Raw genomic sequence first — 20,183 nt, forward strand, 5'->3', positions numbered from 1 at the left:
AGGCGAGATCGAATCTCACCTCAGCCAAAACTCCGAAATCCAACACGCTGCCGTCTTGCACCCTTCCTCTGGCCCATGCAAGGGCCAGCTGGTTGCCCTGGTTTCCCTCAAGAAGCTTGGTGCTGAAACCAACCGGGATGGCATCGTCGAGATCGTCGACGGTGACGAGACCTCCATGGCGGCAGCAATCACGTCGGACGCAACCACTCACCTGTCGTCCCTTGTGCCGGGCTACATGATCCCCAACCTTTGGATTCCAGTCAAGAGCTTCCCGCTGCTGCCCTCTGAGAAGCTCAACCGGAAATGTCTTGGCCAGTGGCTCAATGGCATGTCGGACGAACTGCACAGGCGCGTATGCGGTATTTCTACGGCAAGCACTGACGGCAGCCCGGCTTCTCAACTCGTCCAAGTAGTCGAGCCGTCCACCGAGGCGGAGAAGAGCATCCACCAGGTCTGGTGCGACGTTCTCAACCTGCAGGCCGAAGAGGTGGGCGTCACGCAGGACTTTGTCACCCTCGGCGGCGACTCCATCCTCGCCATGGCCATGGCCTCCAAGCTGAGAAAGGCAGGCTTCCAAGTCTCGGTGACGGATCTTCTCATGACGCGCACCATCGCGAAGCTCGCCGCTCGTATTGGTCACACTGCCAAGAGCCCCAAGGACAAGAGCATGCGCCATCATCTCGGCCTGCGCCTCGTCACCTTAGCTGGGGAGTCGGACTTTGAAAATGACAACGACACGGGCTACGAGTCGGACAACAGCGATGCTACCACGGCAGCCACTTCCATCTCGGCTGCGAGCCCCGCCCGTTCAAAGGACGCTCGACCCGTCCAAACCCAGCAGCCCACCGAGCTCTTTGATCTCACTCCGATGCAGCAGTACTATGCAGGTCTCGCGCTTGGCGACGACGAGCTGTCGCGGCAGACGGACGCCAGGTTCAACCACAGCTTCTGCATCAAGCTCAAGCGTCCCATCAACCCTGCCGTCTTGTCTGGTGCGTACTCGGAGCTCATCAGCCGTCACATGATGCTTCGTGTGCGTCTGCAGCGATGCGACAAGGAAACGGCAGCCTGTGGTTTCCGCCAGTTCATATCGCCCGACGTCAAAAAGTCTTTCCGTCTGCGCGAGTGGAGCAACGTCGCGTCGGTGGACGACGTCAAGGACCGCCTGGAGGACGCCCGCATCACGCTGGACCTCGAACACGGCCCCATCAGCTCGCTCGATCTCGTCAGCACGACCGCTGGGGATTCGTTCCTTTATCTCGTTGCGCACCATCTCGTGGTTGACCTCATATCGTGGAACTCGATCCTCCGAGACTTTGACCATCTGCTCTGCAAGGGCGCCTTCGGCCACGAGGAGCCGAGTCCGTTCCCGCTGTGGGCGCAAAAGCAGGCCGAGTATGCGCGTCTTCACCTCGATCCCAAGGCCACGCTTCCCGAGCCCATTCCTCCTGCCGACTTTGAATTCTGGGGCATGGCCGACGCCGACGGCAGTCTCGTTCCCAACCTCGCCCGGGACTCGATCCACCACACCATCTGCCTCCCCGAGGCCGCCACGTCTGTGCTCCTGCGCGAGAGCCACGTGAGGTACAAGGCCGAGCCGATGGACGTGCTCGTCTCGGCGCTCACGCGGTCCTTCTTCCTCGTCTACGGGCAGATGCGCGAATCGCCCCCGGCCATGTTCCGGTTCGGGCACGGCCGCGAGGACGTCGAGGGTCTGCCGGACGTCTCGTCGACGGTCGGTTGGTTCTCGACGCTGTCGCCCATGCACGTGCCCGTCGGGCTGGGCGGAGACTGCACGGGCCCCGGCGTGCTCGCCCGGACGGTGGAGCTGCGGCAGCGCACGCCGCACAACGGCTGGGCGTACTTTGCGTCGCGCTACCACCACCCCGACGGCGGCGCCGTCTTTGCGGGCCACGAGCGCATGGAGGTGGCCGTCAACTACCTCGGCGTCATGGACCGGCAGGTGCGCGGCCTCGACTCGGCCGTCTTTGACCTCTCGCGCATGGTCGACGCCGGCCTGGGCGCCCGCGGCCAGGACGTCAAGTGCATGAGCCTGTTTGACGTCACGGCCGAGGTCCGCGCCGGCTGCCTCGTGGTCGACCTGGAGTGGAACCGCCGCATCAGGGGACAGGCCCAGGTCAAGGCCTGGTGGAGGGAGTTGGAGGCCTGTCTCAAGGAGCTGGCGTCCACGGGCTCGCCTTATGTCAGGAGCAGCAGCGGCGGCGGCGGCGGCGGCGGTGGCGAGTGGGGCGTCATGCCCAGCGTCGGGAGGAGAGACTCGCTGTCCAGGGAGCAGAGGCGGATGCGGTCGTTGTCGCGGCAGAGGTCTCGTCAGAGCTCAATCGTTTAGTGTTTTTTTTTCTTTGGTATTATATATTTATTTGTACTTTTGTAGTCTTGAGCTGAGCTGTCTAATATCATCAACGTAATTCCGATATTTGACTCGCTTTCTCAAAATAACCGGAACCGCGTATCTCGTGTCACATGTCGTCTTTGGTCTGGTGCGAGTTGGTTAGTGTCATTGAAAAGCCTTTTGAGCCTGGACACCCTTTTTCATGACTGAGCCTAATCTCTCTAATCTACAATTGACATTTCGGTCTGTCTGGTGTAATATTTCATGTTATCCAACACATGTGGACTTTTTTTTTTTCATTAGTCGTATCCCAACCTCATTTCCCTCTTACCAAACTGTTCCCTGTGGCTGACCCGCCAAGTAAAATAATACACGAGGACTTGATCATTATTTCATCACTCTTTTTTTTTTTTCTTGTTCATTGCCTCTCGGTGCTCGATCCTCGACCGGTCCCCAGTCGTCTCTCGACATCCCCCTCCACAGCACCTGGCGGTGACGGGTTCCTGGGGTCCCTCACGTCGTCGGTCGGGCTCCTCCTGAGCGAAAGCTCGCTCTCGGCGTCGTCCCGAATCCGACTGCACCGCTGCCGGCTGCTCTTGGCGGACTTGGACCCCTTGGAGCCGTCGGGCATGTCGCTCCCTCCAAAGGTGCGAAGGGCAAAGACGGGACCGCTCTTGCCGCTCTGGCCGCTGCCGCTCTCCTCCGGGCCGGGCGGGGTCGAGGCCTCGGACCGCGCGAGACCGGCGCTCTTGAGCACCTGCCTGAACAGCGGCAGGCACACGGGGATGGCGATGCAGACCAGCGTGATGGCCAGCTCGGCGATGGACCAGGCGCAGGTGGGGATGGCGTCGAGGGTGTAGTTTGCGCTCTGCAGGCCGCCGAGCCCGATGGTGCGCTTGACGCCGCAGGCGGCGGCGGCCAGGCCCAGGCTCATGGACCCCGCGATCAGCAGCCGCTCCTGGAACGGCTTGTTGAGCTGCCACACGAACAGCCAGGGGAAGACGGCGAAGAAGAGGTCGGCCAGCACGCAGCCGGTGCCCAGCGCCACGGCGAAGGGCGTGATGGGCAGCGGGCAGCTCCCGCCCGGGATCGTCTTGTCCCACAGGAACGCCGGCGGCGTGCACTGAAACGCGAACGCGAACGCGCACACCCCCGTGTCGACCAGCAGCGCCGCGATGGCCGCCCAGATGGCCCACCGGTGCCACCGCTTGGTCACCAGCCGGAGGAGGAACAGCCCCAGCGACACCTTGGCCACGCCCATGGTCGAAACCCCAAAGATCTGCGCGATGATCAGGTACAGCAGGCACTTTGTCAGCCGGTCCGGGCTGTCGTTCCATATTGCGTCTTGGCTCTGCCCGAGGCCGTAGAGCACTGAGACGTGGACCATGATGGTGCAGGCGAGGAGGAGGATCTGAAGAGCGTTAGTCTGAGCTTTTTTTGTTTTTGGAGGGGAGGCCCAAAATCAGTCCCACTTACAAACGACGCATTGTAGATGTTGTCGTCCCACCCGTACGCCTTAATCACCACGAGGCGCGTGTAAAGTCGCAACAGGAAAAAGAAGGCGGCAGCTCCTGTCGTGGCCCATGAGATTGCAAGCAGCCAGTGGCCCTCGCCACCGATTGTGCCTATTGGGGTGACGTCCATTGTTTTTTGAGGGCGACAGGTTGATTTGGACAAGGAATCAGCCAAAAGTTTTTGTTTTGGTTTGTTTGTTTGATTTTTGCATTACACAGGGGACGCATCCTTTTATCCCAAGCAATCAAACTGACTTTTTTTTTTTTTTTTGTTTTTTTTTTGTGTCGCATCACACACGCACATCTATATATACCGAGGCAATGTCATCACCCGATAGCCCTCCCAAGAGGCCCAGACTGTCTCTCCAGATCAAGGCAATCTCGAACGGCCCGAGCGTTCGCACTTCTCGCAACCTGGCGGCAGCCGTCAACCCAAGATCCCCGACGTCCTTCAATACTCTTTCAAATGTCTACGTCACCGCCATAGGCAAATCTGCACCCGTCGAGGAGCCACTGACCGCCATCAACGTGAGGAGCAGAGGTCTGCCACTTAAACTTCAGACACAAAATGTATCCACCACGGCACAGCCGATATCGTCTTTTGGGGTTGGTCCCGAGACACCCTTGACTGCTCAGCCCATGTCTCCGGCCGTCTTGCAAAACATAACCTTCCCTAGCACCATGACTGCTACACCACCATTGTCTGCTGGTCCGACGGAGCCGGCCGAGGCCAGAGTTTTTACCTTCTCTGCCGAGGATACTTCAGCCACCAGGCCGAGGACTGACATGACCTCACAACTCATGTCTCCCCGAACGCCAAGAAGGCGTACCACAGGACCGGGCACCGGTGGCTCTCGGGCCGCCCCTTACTCTCATAACCCGCGCTCGCTGCCCAGTATCCTGCGCAACTCTCCATTACCACGCCTCCCTACCATGTCACCCGTTTCTCCAAGGAGGCAGTCCAAGCGTCTGCAGGAAAAGGCCGCTCGCCGGGTGTGCTACAACACCCCGCTGACCCAGACCATCACGACGAACACGTACACAAAATCGCACATCGACCTGCTCTGCGAGGAGGCGTCGCCTTTCTCACCATCCAAGCCGGCATCTGAAGACCCCGAGATCGTTCTGGATATCGCCATGGCTTACACGGGCGACGAGACGCGGGACGGCGGCCAGACGCCCGGCCCATTCGAGGAGATGCGGAGGCGAATGGCCGGCCTGGCAGCTGCCTCGCCGCTGTCTTCCCCAAGCGGCATCAGGAAGCGCACCTCCAAGAAGCGCGAGAAGAAGCGTCGCTGGGTCTGGACCATCGGGGTCGAGGACGAGGAGGGCGACGATGTGGGAGGCGCCGTGGCCGCCTACCGCGCCGCCGAGGCCGCTGCAGCCGGGACGCCCCTGAAAGTGGCGGCCTCGACCATCGTCAGGGACGAAGAGCGGGAACCCCTCAGTGCGATACCCAAGCTGTGCGTCGACACGATGGCCGTGTTCAACCAGCAGCAGAGGGCCTACGAGCAACCATGCCNCTCTCCTTCAACTTTGCTTCTTCGTCAGGAGTGCGCCGGATCGTGGGGCGAGAAGCAACCCTGCTGACCCAGCCCCCCCGCCTAGACGCCTGGGACGTCATTGGCCAGATCACCTTCAGCAAACACTTTGGCTACCTGTCGGCGGGAAAGGACTTTGACGGCCACCTCTGGCTGTCGGACAAGGGTGCCGACTACCTGGCCAGCGTCAGCCAGATCCCCTGGCTCGACCGCCTCGTCGACAAGAACCCCATCTTCCCCATCGGCGGGGCCACGGCGCTGCTCGGTCCGACCATGAAGCGGCTCGACGACAGGTACGCGGGCCGCGACGACCGCGATCCGGACCAGGCGGCCGCCCAGCCCGACTTTCTGGACAAGTTCCTCGAGGTGCAGCGCGCGCAGCCAGACGTCGTCGACCGCCAGCGCGTCGTCAGCTACCTGTCCATCAACATGCTCGCCGGCGCCGACACCACCGCCATCACCATCAAGGCCGTCCTGTACTATGCGCTCCGGACGGAGGGGGTCTGGGCGAGGTTGGTCGCCGCCTGCGAGGACGCCGGGTTGGCGTCGTCGTCGTCGTCGTCGTCGTCGGGTGAGATACCGTCCTTCGCCCGAGCTCGTGCCGTTCCCTACCTCGAGGCTGTGGTGCGCGAGGCCATGCGCCTGCATCCCGGCGTGGCCATGGTGCTGCCGCGGTCTGTGCCGGACGGTGGACTGGAGCTGCCCGACGGCAAGGTCGTGCCGCCCGGGACGAGCGTGGGCATGAACCCGTTCGTGCTGGGACGCAACAAGACGGTATGGGGCCCGGATGCGGACGACTACAGGCCCGAGCGGTGGCTGCGGGCGGACGGCGAGACCGAAGACGCGTTTGCCGCGAGGTTGAGGGCCATGAACGCTGCCGATCTCACCTTTGGGGCCGGGTCGAGAGTGTGTGTGGGTAAGCACCTGGGGCTCCTGCAAGTGTACAAGGTGGTGGCGACTTTGGCTGTCTTTTACGACCTGGAGCTGGTCGAGCCGGAAAAGGAGTGGTGGGTGCGGTGTGCCTTTTTCATGCGACAGGGGGAGCTCAACGTGAGAATGAGACGGAAGGTAGTCGCGGGTGACTCGGGCATGAGAAGAGAGTCTCGGTAAACGGCCACGAAACATTGCCACACTTGCCACCGGTATTCAAACTAATCCTTTGAGACTGCAGGCCGCAATAAAGCAATCTGCGCCAAGCTGACGTATCTATCATGACTTGCTCACAGTGTAGCATCAACTTGCTGCGGCAGCAGTATACTGATTCATTTGATATATTTGGCATCTACAACTTGGCCTCTTTTTGTTTCCATCCGTTCCCTCCGCCGAGGATGCATTAAAGGCAGGCCCCGACGAGCAGCGGTGGGTTTATGGTCAGTTTGGCAAGATATGTTCACAGTATACTATCAGTGACTCGCATTCTTGCCTCGGCCAAAAAATAACGCTTTTGAGGAGAAGAAAGAGAGAGAAAAAAAAAAAAAAAACAAAAAGGGCTGCCCTGGAGTATGAAGACGAAGCCACATCTCTAGCTGCAGCGCTGCAACCACTCTAAGGAGGGACTTTGAGCGGACTGCACCCTGTGTAGGGAGGGGAAATGCCTGTAATGGGAAGGTGGATGGCCCTAGCATACGTGCCAAGCTGCCTAGACCCACCGACCCTTGCAAGATGAGATCCCCACCCCCACGTCTCTTGCGCAGGGTTTTTAATTCATCACGATCCTCTTTTGCCCCGGGCGTCATGGCACAGTAGCAACGAAGAACTTGACCTTTCAGGCAAGATATCAGCCAGACAAGATGCAAGCCAGGACAGGCTCCCTTGTCTCCCCGTTGCTCAATGGTTGATGATCATTACCTACAAAGTAATTATGCCGAGATTGACCCGTCAATCACATTTTTCTGTTAGATATGAAGGACTGCAGAAGATACAGATACAGTAGGGTATCTACAACATGGAGGGACCTAGGACAGCATCGAGCCGACTCGCAAANNAAAAAAAAAAAACAGCTCAATTCTCACACAGATACCCAATCTCCAGGCTCAGAGCAATGTTGTCCAGTCTCCAAAGACGAATGGCATACCAAGACCATAAGCAATCATAGCCAAGGCCAAAACAATCGGTTCAATCTCACCCGAACTCCAGCAATGCCTGGTAACACTCTGACGGTTTCGTTGAGCAGCGTCGCCAGACCGCCGACAGCCACGTTGGCCAGCGAGATGCAACCCTCGTCTCGCAGCGAAACGCTCCAGTACAAACCCTCAAATTGGAGGCCACCTTTTGCCCGTCATGGGTCTACGTCTCGCTGAATGGCGGCAGAGGACGTGGAATCGGCAGGCGAGGGAAAGTCATCGATCACCTCTTAAGTACAAAACTCGACCGACCAACATACCAGATTTTACATCCAGCTAGGGACCATCAGCGTACGGCTCGACTATCACAGGCTAGCACAGTCGCGTCGTCGGCACGAAAGACCCCTTCAGTGTCGGCCAGTCCAAGGTTTGCACCCCATCGGGTAAGTCATGGATTGTTTATTTACACGCTACGCCAGCTTGCCCACCAATTCTTTCAGCCATCTCACGGAAATTGTGATGCCATCATTGTGGCCGGTAAACATGCACGTGAGGAACTTGTCTGTCGAAAATGGTGTAGGGCTTGACACCATTTGTAGACAGGCCAAGTTCCTATTGCGGCCTGAGCGATAGCGACAAGGTAGTTTCTACTAAGCGATCAGGCAGACCCAAGTCAGTGATCGGATTGAGAGAGATCAAGCGTGACTTGAAGCAGCCGGCAGATCCCCAAGAGTGATCGATCATAATGACTCGGGCGATTGATTCGGCAATTTCCGCAACATATGCAGCCAGACCCTTGGATTTGGGTAGAAGGGGCCAGAATCGTCGGTCTCACAACCTGTGGCCAAACCTGCAGTCTATACTTGATAAAATCCGACTCCAAGGTCACACACACAGGTAGGGTGCCCTGCATTACCAAGGCCAACATGTTTTGCGGGAGAGCCGATTGGGCAAGTGATCTTCAAACAGGTGCGCCGAGTTGTGCTTGCTCTATTCTGAAGTTATGATCTCTCTCTATGAATCATGTAGACACTCACACAGTACAAATCCGTCCTTGTGACGGTCCAAAGTCGCAACTCAAATTGGAGTAATTCTGAACAGTTAGTACAACAGTCCAGACAGAAGCGGGTAATAAGCTAAGAACTCGGCAGTACAACCAACAAAAGCACATGTGGTATGGTATGGTCCCTGTTGCTCGCCACGTTGACACCATCAAATCCTTCATTGACTGAGGTTAGTCCCGATCTGAAAGTGTATGCTAATTTAGCGACATAAAACCGACTCCAGCAACAAATTGTATGCATGCCTTTTTTGGTTATAGCCTTATAGGTGGACCCGTCAAGGCAATTTGAAGGATCCTGCGATTAGCAACGGAATGCATGAATGCTTGAATAACCACTCTCATTCGATGCCGTCCGGCATTGGCACACGATGCGCCCACACGCTTGCGTGCCTTTTAATGGTCAACGCCGCGCCGGGACGACATTTGGGCTTGAGCTCGAACATACTCATAATGTTTCTATTCTTAGGCACATGTACTAACATTAAGAAATATACGATGGTCCACTTGGTCTAATTTTTGTTTCTGTCTCTTTGTTATTCTTTGCTCACGATTTTATCATTGGCGCATGACATTGGACAAATCACTTGCCCATTCGCTAGAATTCTGTCCACAGCTGTACCATGACTGTGCAAACAAACATCCTTTCGATTCCTTAGTCAACACCGATGTGTTCGCATTATTCTAGTTATCATCGCTAACCATGCGCAATTTTGTCAATCATGTTGATCACTCTGGGCAAGTATTGACGAGCATCCATGGATGATGGTTTAGTAAGTATAAATGAGCGCCCTCACCCGCTTGCAAACGTTATAACCTTGCTTCTATAATCATCCGATCTCAAACTATTCACACTCTTTTATCATATTTCTTTTTCTCCTTTGTCTATTAGTTTTGTGGTCCTCTGTGACCTTTGCGCTCGCTTTGTTTGATTTTGATTTAGTCTTTATTCTTTTTTTTTATTTGTCCAAGATGCAGATTTCCCAAATCTACCAGCTCATGGCCCTCCTGGCCATCGGCGCCCCCGTGTTTGCCCACGAAATCAAACCTGACCACCCCCAGTTGGCCCAATCGCCGATTGTCCCTCCTCACTCTGATGTTTCTGGCTCATCCAAGGGTTCCGACTCTGCCAAGGCCCGTTGGTCGTGGCTCATTTCCGGGGGGTTGAAGAAGCATCCTGTCAACCGGGCTGTCGGCGGCGGCTCTGAGGACAAGCCCTCTCGCGTTGTGGCACGCAGCGACGGCGGTGACGCCTTCAAAGCTCCGAGCTCCTCATCTCCTCTCACGGAAACTAAGCCAGACCACGTCAAACAGCGCCCGGTGAGCGAGGATACCAACCACCTTGCGGTACATGACGACGGCGTCAAGGATCCTTACAACCCTCCCCGCTCCCCGCCTCCTCCCCGAGAAACCAAGCCAAAGTTTTGGAGCGAGAAACCCCCGGGGCGCAAGCACCCCAACCGCCTTGCGGCACGCAACGACGACGACCCCTACAACCCTCCGAGCTCCCCATCTTCTCCCAAGGAAAGCAAGCCGAAGCACATTAAGAAGCGCCCGGGGAGCAAGCACCCCAACCGCCTTGCGGCACGTAACGACGGCGACGAAACACCCCTGTAAGCCTCCGAGTTCTGCCAAAAGCCCCCTTGGTTCTCCTCGGGACCTTGTAGCCACTAAGTAAGGCTTGAACATGATGCGGACGATGAGATAGACAACCTTTACAGCCACGAGCCCAGTCGTATGCACGCTAGTTTAGAAGCATCTTGTAGGCTGATTCCTTTTACGGAAAGCGTATATCTGTTTCGTGTTTTCTTTTTTTTTCTTTTTTTCTTTTTTTTTTTCTTTTTTTTTTCTTTTTTTTTTCTTTTTTTTTGGTTTGTTTGAATAGATGGAAGCGACAAGGAGTTCAATACATTTTGGTTGATTTGGATCTATTCTCTTAAGCAGTCGTCAATCAGATCTCCAGAGATTTCTCCAATTATTTGCCGTCTGAAGGCTTTTGATTTTGTTCCGTGTTTCCATATACCGGGTAAAAAGAAACAAAAAAAAGCAAAGCTCGTGTCTTTTGTCTTGCTAATCAACATAAACACCCCGGGCATCCAGTTTGATCACCACTCCAGCCGGTTATCCTCTCTCAACTCGACACAACTGGAGTTGTTTCTTCTGCCATGGTGGCGATCTTGGACGTCTCGCCGGCCTTGGCTCGAAAGACGTACGAGTGGCGCACTACCCCATGCTCGACGACGGGCCGGGACAGCGGGCGAAATTGGCCGAGACTGCTAGATGCTGTTTCGGGGAGAGCAGAGGTAGAAATGCTGGCAGACCAAAAGGGGAATGACGCCATCAACTGCCGATATAAACCATGGCCAGATAAATTTGAGCCGGCCTTGAATGAATGAGACCATCCGACTAGCATCACCACAAGCGCCATCCGCTGTGTTTTCGTCACTGGCTTTGTTCAACAGCGTTTGATGGTTGACGATGCTGTCACAATTGTGAAATATGTTGTACATTGATTGATAGGTGTCGACTAGCGTATTATGCAAAACCCTGCTCTTCAACAAAGAAAGAAAATAAAAGTGCGATAATAATACACAGTGAAAGTCTTACACAACGTAGCACGTGACACATCTCGCCATCAAAACAAAATAAATTATTCAACATAATTACACATGGCTACTCGTGCTAAGCCAGGCTAGCGGTAAGGGGCCTGCGAAGGTGCAGCGACGTCCCTCATGATGTGCAACTCCATGTCCGAGTCGCTGTCCCGAGGCTGTCCCGCCCTGACCGGCTGAGACCCGATGGTCTGGAGCGGGCCCTTGGCGTCGGTGTTGCGGGAAGCACTCGCCTCGCCCAGCTTGGACCAGCTCTTGCCGCGGGACCTTCCGCTCACGTGAGGGTCGCTGGACGTGCCGTTGCCGGTTCTGGATGCCGACTTGGCGTAGCCGGTCAAGCCGCTCGCGTGAGCCGCGGTGCTGCAGGCCTTGATTCCGAGACGGACGATGGGGCCCTGTTGGTTGTTAGAATGATGCAAACATAAGAAAAAAAAAGGGTCAGGGACCCATCTGGTTGATTTATTGACTTACCAAAGTGGGCAGGCAGGCCGAGACAATGCCGCTGCTCAACTCGACAATGTTCCAGGCAAGTCCGTCGGCGATCGAGTCTGTTTGATTAGATTAGCCCAACAGACTTGGGGATTTGTTTGGTTTGCTTAAGTAGCCAAAACTTACAAGGCACATCAGCTGTCGTATACTCCAGAAATATCCTGAACCGATAGCAGCTGGTGAAGACGACGTAGCTGCCAAGCAGAAAAGTGCCCATGACCAAGTACCTCTGCCAGGTGCTCAGCTGCAGCTTGAGAACGTGAGGGATCGGCAGGGCGAGGATGGCTATGTCGACAATGATGCTCGGGACGGAAATGCACAGCTGGGTCAGGAAGAGGTTGATGCATTGACCCTGCACCCAAGGATTCCAGGTTTTCACGAGCGGCACGCACTGCAGGCAGGCAGCCACCCAACAGGCAAGCATCCATCCGAGAGTCAGGGCGCCGCACCACATGGCACCCTTTCGGACCTGAGCCATGGGAAAGATGCGGAGATATAGGAGCAGGAGTGCGATTTTGTACTGTGCTGCAAGTTAGTGCTGAACAGTTTTTTTTTGTTTTTTTTTTTTTTTTTTGGACGTTTGAATTTGAGCCTTCTCCATACCTGGTTGACGCAAGTAACATAGAGGATTTCCGCTCCGATCATGGTCTGTGCAGTGTCAAAACTCGAATGTCAGTGCTGAGATGTTGATCGACGGGGACAGGGCAATAAACCCGACCTTGTTGATAAACTCCATCGACTCGTATGGGAGACGTCCCGAGTGAAGTCCGATACCATGATCCACAACTTAAATCGGATGTCAGTCAGCAAAAGCTCTAACCAAAATTCGAAGCAGACCATATACTGGTGTTTTTACATACGAACGAGGTTGATGATCATGTTGCCGTACAGCAGGGCGAGCGCGGCAATCATGGCCCAATCATCAATCAAAATCTTTGCCGCCTGGAGTTGTCGTGCCCACAACCGCATCCCGACCACGACGGTAGCCAGGACGGTAAAGGCAATGGTGATGGCCCGGACATAGTCGCGAATGTCCTCGTCTAGGTTCTGAACGGCGGCAGCATCAGCGAGACTCTTGAGGTATTGGCGCTGTGCCTCGGGCAGGCTCGTGTCGTTGTAGAAGTAGGTCGCTGGGCCGGAAGCAGTCACCATCTTGGATTGATGTTCAGTTCAGCCTTAGCTGAGACCTCAGACAGCTTATCCGAGATAGGGTTAAACTAAAAGCGATGGAGCTTCCATGGGCACACACGTCGGGCCGGGCGCTGATTAAAACAAGGCGAATAAAACATAAAAAAAAAAAAAAAAAAGAAGAAGAAAGAGCCAAGACTAAATGAAAAACGTTGACAAGCCCACAAAACGCGGTATCAACAGCCGGTCATTGGCAGCCGGCCCGCAGAAACCCTGAAACCTCAGTATTGAAAAGCAACTACGACTATTACGGTCCGGAATATCCAACTCTCGTTACGCGGCCAAATGATGCATGACTAGACGGTCATGGTACCGAGAAAAAAATCTTTGTCTATTGCGTTCCATGGCGTGCCAGTAGTACGATCGGCAATATCCATAAAATCTCCCCCACGCCCTGGATATACAGGTCTTTGGTTTTTTTTTTGTTTTTGTTTTTTTTTTTGAGCCAAACTGCTTTCGACACTGAACGGGATATCCCGACGGTGATTCTGGGCAAAGGGCGATAAGGAAGCGAGACAGTCTTCAAGGGAGGAGGCAAGGATGCCGATCCCTTCCGCATACGTCTATCATCTGTCGCCTGCAGAACAAAATTGGGTCACTTTCGTCTCAGGTAGTATTGCAACCAGAAATGTAAAATTGCATAGCATTATTGAATTATCGACTAGTCTGGATTCGTTAAATGCTGTCGCGTAAAGCCCGGAATTCCGCGCTTCCCCATCCCCCATTCCCCATTCTCCATCCCACAAATTTCCTTGCTATGTACAGTACGTGGGATGCGCGACTCAGATTCACTCACATCTCACATCTTGTAAAAAGAGAATGAAGCCTGAAAAGAGGAAGAAAAGAAAAACAAAAAAGCCTTGTCATGCATCTAGGCATGTTGAAAAAGAGCAACAACACAGACAGTAGTTTAATCGACTTGGCACCACACCTGTACCGAGATCTACCACATTCCTCATTGGGGGCCGGCGCAGGGCGACAACGACTCTCCCCAGTCTCAATGTCACCGTCGCCACCATTCGAGGTGGGAACCTCATTTACACTGAGGGGAAATGCTCCCTTGCAGAACCTCCCCCTTTTTCTCCAACGTGGTACCAGAGACCCTGCACGTGGTTTGATATTCGTTAGTGGGCTTCAGGAGAACCAAAAGCAAAAAAGGGAACCAAGGTTGAGCGGCCCGAATGATCTCCATGGGTAGAGGCGCACTAACGGTCAAGAGTCCGATAGCGAAATGTTCCGAACACGGCCAGAGCGCGGCAGTTGGGGCTGTCACGTTGGATAATGCTACTTGGGTTTCCAATGAGACCCTGGCGGGTTTTGAATTTGTCAGGCTCGGCGGTACCGAGTATAGATATCTCTGTCTCTGTCCCTGTACACACGTGGGAACCCTACATCATTCTCTCACCCAGGCTCACCCAACCTTAGTCATTCATTTTCTTTTTTTTTTCTTTTCTGTTTTTCTCTCTTTGCAGAAACCCCTTGCTCATCCTCCTGCTTCTCGTAGTTGCATTGCATCACTGCATCTCATAGCACCTGAGATACTACCCCCTCCCTGCCCGTCACAATGCGTCCCTCCGTGCTCATCGTCCCTGGCGCTTGGCAGCTGCCCGTCGCCTTCGACGCCCTCAAGTCGGATATGTCGGCTACCTTCCCCGAGGTGTCGGTTGTTTCCCTGCCCACCGTCGGCGGGACCTCTACGCCACTTCCTAGCCTCGGCGACGACGTTGCCGCTGTTCGCACCGAGCTGGACCGTCTGGTCTCCAAGGGATCCGAGGTTGTCCTCTATGGCCACTCCTACGGCGGTGTGGTCGCCAGCAGCGCCGTCGAGGGCTACGACGCCAAGTCCCGCAGCGCCGCGGGCAAGACCGGTGGCGTCATCAGCGTCGTCTACGCCAGCGCCTTCATGGTGCCCAAGGGCATGAGCCTGCTTGACATGCTCGGTGGAGTGCCGCTTCCGTGGATGATTGTCCAGGTTAGTAAAAACTTGTTGCCTAGAATCTAGTAGAGATAGATGGCTCGTTTTTTTGGGGGGGGAGTGGGGGTCTTGTGTTCGCTAACACAATTTTATTTGAAAAAAAAAGGAGGACCGCGTCGTGGGTAACGCCACAATGCTCCCCGAGATCGGCTTCAACGACCTTTCGCCCGCCGATGCTGCCTACTGGACCACCCAGATGACCTACACGGCTCTTGGTGCTTTCGTCAACCAGTCGACGTACGAGCCCTGGTCCAACGGTATTGACTGCAGGTACCTGTTTGCCACGGAGGACAACGCGCTGCCCTTGGCCACGCAGCAGGCCATGGCCGCTCAGGCGCCCGGCATGAAGAGCGCCACGGAGCCCAGCGGTCACTGTGCTCACCTTAGTAGGCCCAAGAACGTCACTGAGATCATGGCCGGATGGTTCCAGTAGAGAAGAAAGATAATCTAGACGTAGTGTCTATCAGAACTGTTGTTATGTTTTATATTTGCCAGTGCAGTCGAGTTTTTGGTCCTGGTGCGTGTGCTGCATGTGTTGTGCGTTCGTGTATGCGAGTACCTGCATGTGATGGACTTGTTTATGTGGAGCTGCGGGGTAAACAAATTTTCGTGATGGTAGGTAGCAGCAACGTGATGGTAGGTAGTAGCAACTACTCATCAAGTTCAATCACCATGGCTTCACCAAGAAAGAAAATGACCCAATCATGGCTCCCAACGGATTTGATCGAGCTGCAGCTCGGGCAGATCGATCTGTTGCTGGCCATGTACCCGGAAAGTACGACGATTGACGTTGAAAACCGCCACCGGGTTGAGGCTCTACGATCGTGCGTCGACGGGGACTCTGCCAGCGACCTCCCCGCTTCCTTGTCGCTAGTGCTGAGTCTGGACCTCGACCAGGTCAAAAGCGGCTCTCGACTCGACTTGGAAATCTCGTTTGCCTTTACGCAGTCAGACGACAACAGCAACCCGGTCGAGCCTCGGCCCCCACGCGCTCGCGTCCTGCAGCCGACCTGGCTCAGCAGGGCCGACACGTCGAGGCTCAACTCGAGCCTCAGCCAGGACCTGCTGATAGACGTCGACAAGGACGCGCTCGAGGCCCACATGACCAAGATCTTGGCGACAATCCTGGGCGCCGCCGAGACCGCAGATCAACAACAACAACCACAACCACAACAACAGCAACAGCAACAGCAGCAAAAACAACAGCAAAATAATCAAAAGCAACCCAATGCCGACGCCGCCCTGGTCCGCGTCTGGTTCTACTTTCCCTCAATCAGCACGCGGTCCAAGCGCGACGATCTGGTGGAGCATGCCCCCCGCCACGGGCTGACGGGATTCTTGATTTCGGGAAAGCCAGGCGTGCTCTGCGTGGAGGGGACCCCGGCCGACATCGACGCCTACATGCGCTTCGTCCGCACCGAGTCGTGGCGCGACATACCCGCCGCCCACAAAAAGGTGAGCGAGCGCCTGAGGGAGGAGGGCGGTGGCGTGCGGAGGGTGTTTGAAGACATGCGCGAGGTAGATTGCGGCGACATGGGTGGGGAGAGGAGGGGCGAGCGGGCCAATCGATTGGACATGAGAGCCTTGGAAAATTGGTTAGCCGGGAAAGGGGTAGGGGATGCGTTTGGAAAGGTGTTTATGTGACTGGAACCAGCATTTGATTTACTCTCAGAATGAATAAATGAATAAATAAATAAAAAAATAAAAAATCCATTGTATTAGACTAGGGTTACAAATTGATTGATCTTGTCCTCCGACATTTACTCCTTTCCCACCCCCCAAATTACTCCTTCTTCACCTTGCGCTTAGGTACCCTCGCAATCCAGTACAAGGTCACGGCCGCCGCCAGATTGAAAATAACATATACCCACATGAACCCAAAGTTCCGCCACCTGTTGGAGGGGTCGATGTTGAGGCCGGCCAGGAAGGTGTTGGTGCTGCTCATGGAGCAGTAGCTGCAGTCGCTGGTGGCCCCGGGGTTCTGCAGGTAGCCTCCAGCGGCCGAGATGTAGGGCGCCATGTATTCGCCGCAGGTCCCGTTGGCCGGGTTGAAGGTGACGTACTCGTTGTCGGCGCAGGTGACGGTCGTGTCTGAGATGCCTATGCCCAGGAAGCTTTCGACCACGTACGTGAACGGGTTGACGCGGTACATGAAGATCCAGAAGCGGGGCAGGTCGTTCGGGCCGGCGAGCACGCCGCAGAACGAGAACATCATGATGGTCAAGAGGTTGACCACGTTGCCGGCCACCTCGGCGGACTGGAGAGCCGCGATGCCCATAAAGGCGAACGACGTGACAAAGATGAAGAAGATCCAGACCTGAAGAAACATTGTGGCCGCCCGGCTGTCCACTGCGTCGGTGGCGTAGGCGTTGCGGTAAAGGCCCATGGGGAAGTACCAGCAGATGAAACTCAGAGTGCCCATGAGCTGTGGTGAAAGTCAGCAAGAGCCCCAGGATACGAAATGCAGACGACAAAGCCTTTTAAGACTTACAGAGTTCCAAGCCATTTCGACGACCACGTTGGCAAAAATAAATGATTGCCAGGAATACGCCTTGGATGGTCGTTCACGAGCCTCGTACATTGCCCTTTGGGCGACAAACAAGGGCATGATTTGGTTGACGATTTGACCAAAAACCCCGAGGAACATGAAAACGCCAAACATTTGGTTTTGGAGCCCACGCATCGAGTTTTGGGCATTAAGGAACGAAAGTCCGATGAAGAGGGCCTGATATAGTCGCGGTTCTGTGGGTTAGTATTTTTTTTTTTTTTTTGCTCATGCATGCGGTAACCACACCCAAACTCGAGAGGGAGACTTCCTACTTACCGTGCCAAACGACAAAATGGCCTTGGACGCGACCAGAGCAGGCATTCTCCAGTACTGCTGGAACACGCGCTTGGTGACCTGCTGAAGCTGGGTGCCCATGCCGGCGGCGAATTCGCTGTGCTGCGAACTGTCGCTCGAGACCGGCGCCGCCCTGGTCGATGAAAGACGGGCCAGCTCGGCCTGCACACCCTGGTACTCGGGGCTCTGGCGCCAAACGGCCGGCCAGTCGATTTCGGTGCGCGCACCGGGCGCCGCCCCAATCACCTCGAGCATGTGCTCCGCGGGGTTGGCCCCCTCTGGACACTCGGGCCCTCCGTTGCGGACGAAATAGTCCATCAGCGTCTGCGAGTTTTTCCCGATCTCTCCAAAGTAGACGGTGCGGCCGCCCCTGGCGAGCAGCAACAGCCTGTCGAAACGCTGAAACAGAATCGCCGAGGGCTGGTGGATGGTGCACAGGACGGCCTGTCCACTGCGCGTGAGCTTCTCCATCAGGTTGCAGATCGACCACGACGTCTGGCTGTCGAGACCCGACGTCGGCTCGTCGAGGAAGAGAAGGAGCTGCGGACGGGCTGCCAACTCGACGCCGATGGTTAGCCGCTTGCGCTGCTCGACGTTGAGCCCTTCGCCCGGAATGCCGATGACCGCGTCGGCGTACTCTTCCATGCCGAGCATGCTGATGACGGTGTCGACGTAGGCGATCTTTTCCTTTTTGGTGTAGTGCGCCGGCTGTCGGAGGATGGCCGAAAACGTCAAGGCCTCCCGCACGGTCGAGGTGTGCAGGTGAAGGTCTTGCTGTTGCACGTAGCCGGTCTTGCGCTGAAACGACGAGTCCCGAGGCTGCCCGTCGACGAGCATGGAGCCGCTGATCACACCCATGGTGACCCGGCTGGCCAGGACGTCCAGCAGCGTGGTCTTGCCGGCGCCCGAGACTCCCATGAGGGCCGTGAGGGTTCCGGGTTTGACCCAACCGTCGACGTGGTCCAGGATCCGTCGCGGCTCCCCCTTGATCTTGATGTCGTAGCAAACATCCTTCCAGTGGAAGACGGAGGTCTGCTTCTCCATGTCGACGGGCCCGTCGTCGCTGCTTTCTTCAAGGTACTGCCTGCCCGGGCTCGACATCTCAACGTCACTGCTGCTCGACTTTTGCTGGCGCTTGCGAGCCATCAACGCCTTTCTGGTAAACACCAGGACCTCTCCCTTGGAGCGGGCCGCGGCCACGTATTCGGTCGCCACGAGATGCAGAACCATGAAGAGGAACGTGAACGCAATCACCACTCCGAAGTTGCGCCACTTGTGCTCACCCAGGTAGTTGTATGACGATTGAAGATAGGCAGCGCCCGTCACAAAAGGTTGCCCCGGGACCGATCCGACCGAGGTGCAGACCCGGCTGGTCGAGGGGACATTGTTGTAAGGACCGCCGGATGGGATAAACGTCGTGCATTCAAACTCGCGACCGAGGAACTCGTTCAACATGATGCTCTCGAGCCCGTAGTAGACCGGGTTGATCCACCTCAGCCAGCCCAGCCACACCTGCATGTACTGCGTCGGGATGGCGAAGCCCGTGTAGAGCACGATGGCGAGCAGGATGATGGACGCAGGGGCCATGGCCGCCGAGATCGTTTTGGTGACGGAACCGATCAGGCGGAACATCATGGACATGGCCAAGGTCATGGCGAAGGAGATGAGCAGGAAGAAAAAATAAGCCCCTGCCTCTCTTCGCAAATTGCCCATAAAATAGAGGATGGTGTTCATGACGATGGCGTTGACAATCTTATAAGGCAAGTCGGCCACCATGGCAGACAAGGCCTCGACCGAAGGACGATAGAGGGCGTAGCGCGCGTGCTTTTCCACTATCGTGCGCTTGGAGTACAGCGACAGGATCTCAAGGATGCTGCCGAAAGCGTTCATGAGAATCAAAAAGAACAGCAGGGTACCCCGTTTGAAAAACGACGAGGCATCGGCCGGGAGGTTGAAGAATATGCTTCCGATGATGAGCGCCTGGAACGTGTTTGTGAAGAGCGACGTCAGCATGGTGCTCGGGTCGTTCTTGAGCATGATCATGCTGCGCCACAGCGTTATCCCCAGCTGTTCAACAAACGACAGCGTATAAGGCGACTTTGCCCGCTGGGTCTTGGACTGGTCCATCCTTCGCGACTTGGCAAACGTTTGAAGGTCTTGGCCGTCGAAGGGATGTCGCTCGATGTAGTCGTCAATCTCGACCATCAGAGCCGCACGCTGTCGGCTGTTCATCCAGGCTTTTGCGAACTCGTCGGGACTTCGGGGCGCCTTGCCCTCCCAGCCAGGACGAATCACGCGTTCTTGATCGCTGGTCATGGATGTGAGAAAGTCGGCCGTGGTTTGTTGGTCGGGGCAAACAAAGCCCAGGTTTTCAAAGTACGCTCGAGCTTCTCCGGTCGGGCCAAAATAGATCTGGCGGCCTTCGTAAAGGACGATGACTTTGTGAAAGAGCTGTTGGATGTTGGGTGAGCCTCGGGACACAAACTCGGAGAGTCGGAACATGGAAGTCGGGATAAATCAAGTCAAACACAAAAAGAAAGAAAGAA

The 20,183-nt window shown here is 55.6% G+C and overlaps 9 protein-coding genes across 9 annotated transcripts in view; 5 read left to right on the forward strand and 4 right to left on the reverse strand.

Moving 5' to 3' along the window:
• Nucleotides 1-676, reverse strand: part of PpBr36_03901 (uncharacterized protein) — a gene marked incomplete at both ends in the record, with an annotated part of 3,761 nt that extends 3,085 nt beyond the window's left edge. Inside the window, one exon of the mRNA XM_029891070.1 lies at nucleotides 20-676. Coding sequence (XP_029754429.1) covers nucleotides 20-676 — 657 coding nt within the window. The remainder of the gene's footprint in view (nucleotides 1-19) is intronic.
• Nucleotides 1-2,350, forward strand: part of PpBr36_03900 (uncharacterized protein) — a gene marked incomplete at both ends in the record, with an annotated part of 14,674 nt that extends 12,324 nt beyond the window's left edge. The window contains one exon of the mRNA XM_029891069.1: nucleotides 83-2,350. Within this exon, the coding sequence (XP_029754428.1) occupies nucleotides 83-2,350 (2,268 nt within the window). The remainder of the gene's footprint in view (nucleotides 1-82) is intronic.
• A 421-nt stretch (nucleotides 2,351-2,771) lies between these two features.
• Nucleotides 2,772-3,997, reverse strand: PpBr36_03902 (uncharacterized protein; the record flags this gene model as incomplete). The annotated part of the gene is made up of 2 exons (XM_029891071.1): nucleotides 2,772-3,764; nucleotides 3,830-3,997. 2 exons carry the CDS (start codon nucleotides 3,995-3,997, stop codon nucleotides 2,772-2,774), a joined length of 1,161 nt encoding a protein of 386 aa, XP_029754426.1.
• Nucleotides 3,998-4,188: 191 nt separating this feature from the next.
• On the forward strand, nucleotides 4,189-6,518 carry PpBr36_03903 (uncharacterized protein; the record flags this gene model as incomplete). The annotated part of the gene is made up of 2 exons (XM_029891072.1): nucleotides 4,189-5,413; nucleotides 5,476-6,518. 2 exons carry the CDS (start codon nucleotides 4,189-4,191, stop codon nucleotides 6,516-6,518), a joined length of 2,268 nt encoding a protein of 755 aa, XP_029754427.1.
• Nucleotides 6,519-9,289: 2,771 nt separating this feature from the next.
• On the forward strand, nucleotides 9,290-10,148 carry PpBr36_03904 (uncharacterized protein; the record flags this gene model as incomplete). The annotated part of the gene is made up of 2 exons (XM_029891073.1): nucleotides 9,290-9,304; nucleotides 9,510-10,148. The coding sequence occupies 2 exons, from the start codon at nucleotides 9,290-9,292 to the stop codon at nucleotides 10,146-10,148; spliced, it is 654 nt and encodes a 217-aa protein (XP_029754432.1).
• Nucleotides 10,149-11,223: 1,075 nt separating this feature from the next.
• PpBr36_03905 (uncharacterized protein) lies at nucleotides 11,224-12,784 on the reverse strand (the record flags this gene model as incomplete). Its single annotated transcript, XM_029891074.1, has 6 exons — nucleotides 11,224-11,538; nucleotides 11,615-11,691; nucleotides 11,759-12,152; nucleotides 12,236-12,280; nucleotides 12,351-12,418; nucleotides 12,493-12,784. 6 exons carry the CDS (start codon nucleotides 12,782-12,784, stop codon nucleotides 11,224-11,226), a joined length of 1,191 nt encoding a protein of 396 aa, XP_029754433.1.
• A 1,576-nt stretch (nucleotides 12,785-14,360) lies between these two features.
• Nucleotides 14,361-15,228, forward strand: PpBr36_03906 (uncharacterized protein; the record flags this gene model as incomplete). Its single annotated transcript, XM_029891075.1, has 2 exons — nucleotides 14,361-14,792; nucleotides 14,902-15,228. The coding sequence occupies exons 1-2, from the start codon at nucleotides 14,385-14,387 to the stop codon at nucleotides 15,226-15,228; spliced, it is 735 nt and encodes a 244-aa protein (XP_029754430.1). The 5' UTR covers nucleotides 14,361-14,384.
• Nucleotides 15,229-15,467: 239 nt separating this feature from the next.
• On the forward strand, nucleotides 15,468-16,439 carry PpBr36_03907 (uncharacterized protein; the record flags this gene model as incomplete). Its single annotated transcript, XM_029891076.1, has 1 exon — nucleotides 15,468-16,439. The coding sequence occupies one exon, from the start codon at nucleotides 15,468-15,470 to the stop codon at nucleotides 16,437-16,439; it is 972 nt and encodes a 323-aa protein (XP_029754431.1).
• A 139-nt stretch (nucleotides 16,440-16,578) lies between these two features.
• The window catches only part of PpBr36_03908 (uncharacterized protein), a gene marked incomplete at both ends in the record, with an annotated part of 4,773 nt that continues 1,168 nt past the window's right edge, over nucleotides 16,579-20,183 (reverse strand). The window contains 3 exons of the mRNA XM_029891077.1: nucleotides 16,579-17,220; nucleotides 17,287-17,520; nucleotides 17,620-20,088. Of these exons, the coding sequence (XP_029754434.1) occupies nucleotides 16,579-17,220; nucleotides 17,287-17,520; nucleotides 17,620-20,088 (3,345 nt within the window). The remainder of the gene's footprint in view (nucleotides 17,221-17,286; nucleotides 17,521-17,619; nucleotides 20,089-20,183) is intronic.

Source organism: Pyricularia pennisetigena, chromosome 3 (assembly GCF_004337985.1).
Source record: "Pyricularia pennisetigena strain Br36 chromosome 3, whole genome shotgun sequence".
NCBI lineage: Eukaryota > Fungi > Ascomycota > Sordariomycetes > Magnaporthales > Pyriculariaceae > Pyricularia > Pyricularia pennisetigena.